The 10,135-nt window shown below is 51.9% G+C and overlaps 1 protein-coding gene across 4 annotated transcripts in view; it reads right to left on the minus strand.

Moving 5' to 3' along the window:
* Positions 1-9,686, minus strand: part of DLG5 (discs large MAGUK scaffold protein 5) — a 136,171-nt gene extending 126,485 nt beyond the window's left edge. For 3 of the 4 annotated variants that reach the window (XM_033208355.1, XM_033208357.1, XM_033208356.1), the window contains exon 1: positions 9,142-9,641. In XM_033208355.1, the coding sequence (XP_033064246.1) occupies positions 9,142-9,445 (304 nt within the window). In that variant the 5' untranslated portion in view covers positions 9,446-9,641. Of the gene's footprint in view, positions 1-9,141 lie in introns of all 4 variants that reach the window. The other variant, XM_033208354.1, reaches the window with a different exon arrangement.
* Between the last annotated feature and the right edge of the window lie 449 nt (positions 9,687-10,135).

The following is a 10,135-nucleotide window of genomic DNA, read 5'->3' on the forward strand; positions in this document are numbered from 1 at the left end:
GAAGTAAGCCAGTCACAAAAAGACAAATCTGTATTGACGTCACTCATAAAAGATATCTAAAGTAGTCAAATTCTTAGAAACAGACAACTTGTGAGGCCAAGGCGGCCAGATCGCTTGAACCCAGGAGTTCAAGACTAGCCTGGGAAAGCCCCATCTCTGAAAAGAAAAATACAAAAAATACAAAAACAAAAAATTAGCCGGGCATGGTGGCGGGCGCCTGTAGTCCCAGCTACTCAGAAGGCTGAGGCTGGAGAATGGCGTGAACCCGGGAGGCGGAGCTTGCAGTGAGCCGAGATCGCCCCACTGCACTGCAGCCTGGATAACAGAGCGAGACTCCATCTCAAAAAATAAAAAATAAATACAAAAAGGAGCTGGGTGTGGTGGCATGTGCCTGTAGTCCCTGCTACTCAGGAGGCTGAGGTGGGAAGACTGATTGAGCATGGGAGGTTGAGGCTACAGTGAACCATGACTCCACACACTCCAGCCTGAGCAACAGAGACCCCGTCTCCAAAAAAAAAAAAAAAAGGAGAGAGAGAGAGACAGAAAGAAAGAGAGAGAGAGAGAGAGGGGGAGGGAGGGAGGGAGGGAGGGAGGAAGGAAGGAAGGAAGGAAGGGAGAGAAAGAAAGAAAGAATGAATATAATGGTGACTGTCAAGGCCTAGAAGGCCATGTAGAGTTATTATTCAAAAGGTAGAGTTTTGATTTTTTTTTTTTTTCTTTTTTTTTGAGACGGACTCTTGCTCTGTCACCCGGGCTGGAGTGCAGTGGCTGGATCTCAGCTCACTGCAAGCTCTGCCTCCCGGGTTTACACCATTCTCCTGCTTCAGCCTCCGGAGTAGCTGGGACTACAGGCGCCTAACCACCTCGCCCGGCTAGTTTTTTGTATTCTTTAGTAGAGACGGGGTTTCACTGTGTTAGCCAGGATGGTCTCGATCTCCTGACTTTGTGATCCGCCCGTCTCGGCCTCCCAAAGTGCTGGGATTACAGGCTTGAGCCACCAAGTCCGGCCGAGTTTCGATTTTGCAAGATGGAAAACTTCTAGAGGTGGATGGTGTTGATGTTTGCACAACAGTGTAAAAATACTTAATGCTGGCTGGGCGCAGTGGCTCACACCTGTAATCCCAGCACTTTGGGAGGCCAAGGCAGGCAGATCATTTGAGGTGAGGAGTTCAAGATCAGCCTGGCCAACATGGGGAAACCTTGTCTCTACTAAAAATACAAAAAAATTAGCCAGGCGTGGTGGCGCATGCCTGTAGTCCCAGCCACTCGGGAGGCTGAGGCAGAAGAATTGCTGAAACTGGGGAGGCAGAGGTTGCAGTGAGCCGAGATCACGTCACTGTACTCCAGCCTGGGCGACAGAGCAAGACTCCGTATCAAAAAAAAAAAAAAAAAAAAGGCTTAAATGGTAAATTTCATGTTATGTAAATTATTATCACAATTTTGTTTAAATCCTCAAAGCAAATGGGTTATGAGTCTTAGTGTGAAATGAACGTCAAGATCAACAGTCAACTAGGAATTGTCCACCAAGGGTTTAGAGGGATAGACTGCCAACATGGGACACTCCAACCATCTCTGTTTGGTTTAAAATGCTTCTGTAGCACTTTTGTGGAATGCAGTCTCAAAAAGATCAATAGAGATATACAGTTCAGAGGTATGCAATCTATCCCAGGTAAAAGGCGAAAAAAAATCCAATTTCCCCCCAGCACAATCCCATTTAAGATTCTTCCCTGCTGAACACACATAGCATCCCTACTGCCCAGGCCAACACGCAGCTCAGCCCTCTTTCTCTACGTCTGCTACTTCTGTGGCTCACATCTTCCCAGGGTTTCAGGAAATAACTGTAGAGCCCCCTCGCACAAGGCAGAACATACAGGTGGTTGGAATGAAGTGGGACAAAAAAAACTGAGACAATGGCCAGGAGCGGTGGCTCATGCCTATAATCCCAGCATTCTGGGAGGCTGAGGCAGGTGGATCACCTGAGGTCAGGAGTTCCAGACCAGCCTGGCCAAGATGGCAAAACCCCGTCTCTACTAAAAATACAAAAATTAGCTGGGGGTGGTGGTGCGCACCTGTAATCCCAGCTACTCAGGAAGCTGAGACAAGAGAATCACTTGAACCTGGGAGGCAGAGGTTTCAGTGAGCTGAGATTGCACCACTGCACTCCCAGCCTGGGTGACAGAGTAAGGCTCCATCTCAAAAAAAAAAAACTGAGACAAAATATTTATCCTACTCTGCTTACTTTTCCAGGAAATGGAAAGCCAGAGTATCAAAAACCACTCAACACTAACATTAAATCAGAGTAACAGCAATCCTTACGTAGAGCTGGAAGGGCCCCCAAAATCGAGTCCAACCCAATCACCCAACCTCCTTGGACCAAATGGCACCTGAGAAGTGCTCAAAACTCCACAGGAGTAAGCAAGTCCCCCGTCAATGCTCAATCTCTTCTGTTTTGACTGTTGAACTGGGAAAAAAAAAAAAAACAAGCACCAGGAAGCTAAAAAGGCTCTGCCAAGGTCAAGATTTTGCAGTTACGAACAGATCTCCAGTTCAGGGCTTTTTTTTTTTTTAAAGAAAAGTTCCTCAGTATTCTTTTGAGGACATCAAGTTGACATTCAAATTCTATGTGTAGAAAGGGAATGACTCTCTACTCTTACAACAGCCAGGGTGGGTGCTCCACATGGCTCCTGGAAGCCAGCCCCACACCGCCAGTACCTGATGGGCAACCTTGGGGACTTCAGACATCAATGTCACACCACCTGCTTCCATCACAGATATACCGTGGGCGGTGACATCCATGTGTACATCTGGGGCTTGCTCAAGCCTTCCTCCTCTCCCACAGCCTCTGCCACCATGAGGTCACCACTTAGGAATCTGCATGTATATTTGAAGAGGATCTGGACAAGGATACATCATTCACTTTACACACAGCTGACTATTCATTCGTTCAACAAAAAGTTATTGCACACCCATCTGGTACCAGGCTCTATTCTGGGAATGAGGACTATAATAGCAAATTTGGTTCAGGGAGGACAGCTCTGACATCTGCTTGGCATAGTATATAAGGAGCTCCCACAGAACCGAACCCTCAGAAACACCAGGAGATTCCCAGTTTTCTGGCTCTAAGGCTAGTTGCTGTCTACTATTGTCACTGTTGTGCTATATTGCTCAGGGTAACAAAATGCTCTTCCATTTTTCTTACCATGGATTGTCAAACAGCACAGTGAAGTAGTTAGTGTTTTAATTACTTTGTAGAGGAGATAAGCTCAGAAGGATTAAAAACCTTGCTCAAGGTCTAAAACCTTGTAAAGTCTGATCATCACTACCTAGACCCGCCATCCCACTCCAGCAATGACCGCGTGTGCTAACTGTATTATCGCACAAAGGTGGCATGCTTGGAGTGGACATTCATCTGCTCTTTTACCTGCGTAACATCGCTCCTGCCTGTCTTCCTTTAGACAACTGCTCTGCCTCACTAAAAAACCCACATAGTATTGGAATGGGCTGCCAATCACAATAGCCCATCATCTTACCCTGTGGTTCCACTGCTGGGCACAGGGCCAAAGCTGAGCCAGTCTTAGTCCTCTAGCCCTGGCCACAGTCACCGGGCCTCACGCAGACACATAACGCTGGCCAGACCAATCAGAATCCTCCCATGAGGTTTTCCTGGGCTGATTGGATACAGCTCCCTTTCTTCCCTGGTCAGCTGATTGGATACAGCTCCCTTTCTTCCCTGGTCAGGTGCTGTGAACATGAACAGAGAGGCCTGAAGTCATGTTCAGACCCGTGGGAAAAGCCCACAGCATCGATCCAAGAGGTCAAATGTACCAAAGGCCAGTTTCCACCATCCATCCAAAGGTTGTGGAATATTCTAAGTCAATACATTTCTCTTTTTCTACCTAAGATGGTCTGAGCTAAGTTTCTGTCATTTTTCAATAAAGGTACCCTGAAATGATACAGATAAAATCTGCCCCTCACTTAGAAACCTCTTCTCAACCATTAATTTCAAATGCCTCTGCCACTTCCTCTCAAATAACACAATTAAAACAACCTAAATTAGCCATGCAGGGTGGCATGCACCTGTAATCTCAGCTACTAAGGAGGCTGAGGCAGGAGGATGGCTTGAGCCCAGGAGTTTGAGGCTGCAGTGAGCTATGATTGCACCACTGCACTCCACTGTGTCTAAAAAAATAAGTAAATAAACAAACAAAAGAACCAAAAGAAAAACTACAACAGCTGGAGCTTTTACTTATGTCCCTTGCCCTGCTGACCCTCCAGGGCAGAGGGGATGAAGAAAAGGTGGCTGGTACCCGAAGGAAGTAGAGCGAGAACAAAAGCCCCAAGCAACCTCTACTGAATAATAAATAACCCCCACCTGACAATCAGCACCCAACTGCACAAGTCCCACTGGAAAAGCCTGGCAGGGTTATTTCCTTGGGGGGGAAAAAAAACTTCCAGTTCTAACTTCTGACAGTGTACAATGCCTAAATTCAAACCCCTCACTCAGCCTAGCCATCAAGGTCCTCCAGATTACCTCTGCATCCTCATCTCCCTTCCACCCAGAGCCAAGGCCAATCCCCTGCTGTGCTCAGGCTGGGTAAACACACAGCTCCTCTCTACAGCTCAGCCTCTGCTGCCCAAACGTCCTCCCTCCATCCCTCCAGGCATTCAGAGCTTCGCTTCAATACCAAGTTCCAGCACATTCGCGAAGCTCTCCTTGGCTTCTCCAGCAGATGCTGCGGGCTCCATTCTCTTAAGTTTGATGAAGCAAGTGAGCCAGTTCACTAAGAAAGTAAAGAGGAGGCACGGGAGGTGTGGGGAGTGGGAACGAGAAGGAAACATTAGGCACTGAGCACGCAAGAGGTCCAGCGGGCACTCACCGAGTTCTGCCATTTCTGCCTCCCAAGAGAGGCCGGGTGGGAATGATTTGAGGAGCCCCACATTTAGACAGTAATGAAAGCCACTAGAGGTGAATGAGAGTATCTGGGGAAAGTATGTAGCATACTGAGTTTTTAATACAAGAAAAAGCCTGTTTGTGCATCTGTATCAGTTGATCCATCTCATAATGTCACTCTCATGAGTGTCCCATTCCCCCAACAAGGTGGCAAGCTACGGGCTATAATTACATCCTGTGTACCCCCGCCCCTATCTACACCCCAGCCCCACCTGGTGACAGAGGCAGGCAGTGTAGCACCATTAGCCCATCTTACAGATGAAGATACTGAGGCTCACTCCAGGGACATGGAGTTGAGAATCCTCAAGGGAAAAAACCGAGGTGTTTCCCTGAATCACAGAGAAAAAACAAAGGACTGCATGGGGCTCCAAGTGACCACGCTAGACTCGGTTACTGGGAAAAACAAGAGACCCAACTGGGCCACTCAGAAGTAAACAACAATTCTGTCCTCTCCCTACCACCAGCTGGGGCGAAGGTGTTCGCTTGTTCCCTACAGATCTATGTATCAAATCCAGGACAAGAGAAAGCTACGTAATTTCAGAGTCCCCCAGTGACTGGAAATGTCCTGAAGTTGTAGTGGGAAGGCCTAACCAGGGAACAGGAAAAACCACCCCGAGACAAGGAATCAGGAGCACCGGGCTTGGCCTTGACTCCGGCACCTTTCTGCACTGTGACTTCTTCCTTACAGACAGGGCCCTGGAACCAAATGACATGAAGATCATAAGACACCACTCATCTCCCTGGGGCTGCCACGAGTCAATGAGATATGAAAATAGGACACAAAATCCTGACCACAACACTGTGTGTCTCCTAGTCACTCCATACCCCCAGGCCTGAGCATGGCGGGTTATAAATGTTTGGGGATCTAACTCAGCAAGAGTTGCCCCGATGGGTTGGGTTTGCTCATCTGCCCACCAGCACCCAGGCATGTGTCCTCCCCAGTTTCCTGCCAGTTCTAGGCCCCACGTGGTAGGCTGCTGCCAATGCTGACTCCCTCAGCACCCAAGTGCCAGTGGGGGATGGGCACTCTGGACCAGGAGCCCACACAAGGTGTCCATCAAGGAAGCTCCTAGGTGGGTGATGGCATCACCTCCAACAGAGAGACGGTGCCAAAGCAGCACCCCTTGATGCTAAGGATCCTAGGGAGCCAGCTGGTTCCTCTCTCAGGCTCCGCAATGGCCTCGAACTGAGGCCAATTTACACCCAGAGCTGCCGCACAGAGCACAGAGTGGAAATCACTCAGGAGTGGAAGGAGGCAGGACCAAGTGCTGGGTTTTCCTGACTATGACTTCTCAAGGAAGAAGACTTCCATTCCTTCAGCCAGAGCCACTCTCATGCACTGAGCTTTGACCATAAGAAACACTTCCTGGCTAAAAGAAAAAAAGCAAAAAACTGGAGACCTATAACATAGCAATTCACCCTTCACAAAGGAGCCCCCCCAACCCCCACCCCAGGGGCAGTGGCTCACTCCTGTAATCCCAACACTTTTGGGAGGCAGAGGCAAGCAGATCGCTTGAACTCAGGAGTTCGAGACCATCCTGGACAACATGGAGAAACCCCATCTCTACAAAATATACAAAAATTAGCCAGTATGGTGGCATGTTTCTGTGGTCCCAGCTACTTGGGGGGGCTGAGGCAGGAGGATGGCTTGAGACTGGGAGGCGGAGGCTGCAGTGAGCCGAGACTGTCCCACTGCACTCCAGCCCAGGTGACACAGTGAGACCCTGTTTCAAAAAAAAAAAGCCCCCAACACACCACTATTTGCTGACACACCATGTCACCCTCTCCCCCAGGGGCTTCAGGTGGCATCTTTGCCATATCAAATGCTGTCCTAACTTTTTTCTTTCTTTTTCTTGATACAGAGTCTTGCTCTGTTGCCCAGGCTGGAATGCAGTGGCACCATGTCAGCTCACTGCAACCTCCACTTTCCAGAGTCAAGCGATTCTCCTGCTTCAGCCTCCCAAGTAGCTGGGACTACAGGCGCCTGCCACCACGCCCAGCTAATTTTTGTATTTTTAGTAGAAATGGGGTTTCACCATGTTGGCCAGGCTGGTCTCGAACACCTGGCCTTAAGTGATCTGCCCGCCTCAGCCTCCCAAAGTGCTGGGATTACAGGCATGAGCCACCATATCCAGCCAACTTTTTTCTAATGTATTAAATAAAATGAACTTAACTTCTCCTTGAAAATTATATTTCTAAGGATTTCATGACCCTCTCTGAAGTCACAGAACTCTGCATTGTGGTAAAACTGGAGTCTCAAATCAATGCCTGAGGGGATAAACTCCAAACCCTAATCTCTGCCTTCCTTAGAGGTCACAACTAGCTCCTAGAACTTCAGCCCCATGAGGCCCCACGTTCTCCACCAGGCACGGAAAGGATGAGACCTAATTAATGGCAATTGATCCATCAATCAATCAATTCTCAGAGATTAAGGTGAGCATTGATTCACATGCTTCCCAACGCAGACTTCTCCTCTGCACTCTTAACTTCTGTGCTTCCTAGGAAAGACTTCCAGAAACAGATCTTAACTTCTTCCTTCAGAGATAGATTAGATACATAGATACAATTAAAAAGGAAAAAAATTACTTTGTTGAGATCCCCTCTGTCCTTGTCCTCATGGCCACACCTGACAGTCCCTTCCTAGCATCTCCCAAAACACTATCCCAGGAAAGGATTAGGTTTGCCCAGCAACTCTGACATGACCACAACTGTGGAGAAAGAATGCAGGTTTGACGGACAGAGATGCAAGTCAGAAGCTCAAAGTGGAGACAGGAGGGCCACCAATGAAATGACCTGCTGTGTGGCCAGCAGTTTAGTCTCTCTGCCAGTTTCCTGCAGCTATAAAAAGTGAGGTTAAGATGGCCAATATAAGAGAGCTGTTACCAGGAACGGCTTATAAAATCATTCCCTTAATAAGTGGAGCTTTTAACAGCCAAATAAATGGGTCCCATCAGCCTTTGACCTTCAAGTTGCTAAGGGCAGTTTCTCAGCCCTCTCGGTTCACTTGTTTTTCTTTTACACATATATCTTTATTTATTTTTACTGTATCTATCGATTCACTGTTAAAACAAGGACAAGACCTAGAAAGACGGCACTTTGTTTCCTGGCTCTGAACAAGTTCAAACAATAGGAATTCAAAATTCCTGGTGCCCAATACTTTCTGGGCATTTTAACCACTCCAAGTCAGAGTTTTCTCTCTGGCAAAGAATAACAGAAAGCTCACATAGTGGCAACGACAATTGAACGTGACAAGGCAGAGTGCCTGCCACAATAGTAGATGCCCAATAAATGCTTGTTCTCTTCCTCCCTCAGTGCCATGTCTTCTTCCTCCAGCTGCCTTGTCTGAAAGACTGGTTTCCACACTCCGCGGCCAGACCAGGACAAGCCTACCACTTGTCAGAAACTCCCGCCAGTATCCGTTCTTGCCTCCAAACACACACTTACAAATCAGTCATTCCCAAGACCAGGACACAGGGGTTCCAAAAGGCACCCCCAAGGGAACCAGTCACCAGCCTTCCTCCTTAAGCAGCTCGGTGCTCTCAGGGAGCAAACTTAGCCCCAGCAACCACTACTAGGATTTTCCCATGGTGCAATGCAACTTCCCCAACTTTTCAGGGCCCACAGTTTCCAAAGAAACCCAGGCAGGCATTGTGCACAATCAGCCACAAGTCCGGGCGAGACTGGGCTCTGAGCAGAGGAAAGGGAGCTGGGACAGCCAGAAAATGAAAAGGCAGCGGTGGCCCCGGCACAGGATGACAGGGACCAAAATTTAAGAGTATGGCTCCTGGCCCAAGTCCCATTCTTCTAGACGGTATCCTTGGTTAAAGGCTAGCACAGGGTCCCAAAAGACTAGCGGATGGTTAGGAGCCTCAGAAAAGGGACTGATGAACATCCTTCGAGGTACCCCCTACCCGCTACTGGACCTGGTGGCCCCCGGGGACCCTGCCGCCGAGGCACCTGAGGGTGAAGGCCTTCAGCGGGGGGCATTGTTCACAGCGAACGGCGGGACTGGGGGAGGCGGCGGGACTTTGGGGTCCGCGCACCGCCGCCTCCCCAGCTGGGCTAGAGGAACTAGTCCACCAAGGCCATTGCCAGGTGGAGCGGCGGCCCCGGCGAGGTCCTCCTCGGCCAGCAGGAGGGAGAATCGGAGGGCGCGTTCCAGAGGCGGGGGCCGAGGGTCTGCCACTCACCCGCGCCTTCCGCGGGCTGCGGCGGCCCGACGACGCCGTTCAGGTAGAGAATGGGCAGCAGGTGAGGCTGCGTCTTCTCCAGCGCCGCCCGCAGGTCCTGGAAGTGGTCCCGCTCCTTGGCCAGGAGCAGCTTGAGCAGCAGCTCCGCCTTGGCGCCTCCCGCCTCCTCGTCCAGCTGCCGCCGCTCGCCGGGACTGAGCGCTCCCGCGGCCTCGAGCAGCCCGAGCACGGCTTCCACCTCCGTCATGGCCTGGGCCAGGCTCTGCTGACACTGGGCGAGCAGCTCCCGGCGCTGGGGCTCCATGGTGGCGGGCCGCGCCGCCCCGCCCCGCCGGACGCCTCCCGGGCCCCCCGAGGCCGGCGGGCGGGCGGGCGAGCGCCTCGGCAGCAGCCCTAGCGCGCCGGGAGCCGCGAGGCGGCGGGAGCCATGGGCCGGGGCCGGGGCCTGGGCGGGCTGGGGGCCCGGGGCGGCGGGCGGCGCTCAGCAGCGGCCGCCTCCCGGGCTCCGGAGCGCAGCCATGTTGGCTGCCGCGGCGGCGGGACTGGAAGAGGAGGAGGAGGAGACGCAGGAGGAGAAGGAGGAGGCGGAGGTGGGGACGGCGGCCGGGGCGCGCCCCGAGGCCGGGCTCCAGCCGGGCATGCTCCCCCTCCCCCTCAGCCTCCGCGCGCGCTGCCCGCCCCGCGAGAAAACTCGCCCCGAAAGCCGGGCCGCGCGCCGCCCCCCGAGCGAGACTACAACTCCCGGGAGAAAGTCGCCTGGGCCGTGTTCCCCGGGACCCCGACGGCTCCGACCCGGCTCGGAGGCTGCCTCGGCCCCCGTGCACCCCGGTCCGGCTCACCGGGGCCCCGCAGCCGCCGTCCGCTCCGCCATAGCCCCAGCCCCGCCGCCTCCGGCCGGTCCCTCCTCTCTCCCCTCCCCAGGCCGTCCCTCCGGGAGGTGGCAGCAGCGGAGGAGGGGACGGGCGGTGGGGGGGACGGGGGGAGGGGGGGACGG

This window comes from Trachypithecus francoisi, unplaced genomic scaffold, assembly GCF_009764315.1.
Source record: "Trachypithecus francoisi isolate TF-2019V2 unplaced genomic scaffold, Tfra_2.0 Lachesis_group9, whole genome shotgun sequence".
NCBI classification, from domain to species: domain Eukaryota; kingdom Metazoa; phylum Chordata; class Mammalia; order Primates; family Cercopithecidae; genus Trachypithecus; species Trachypithecus francoisi.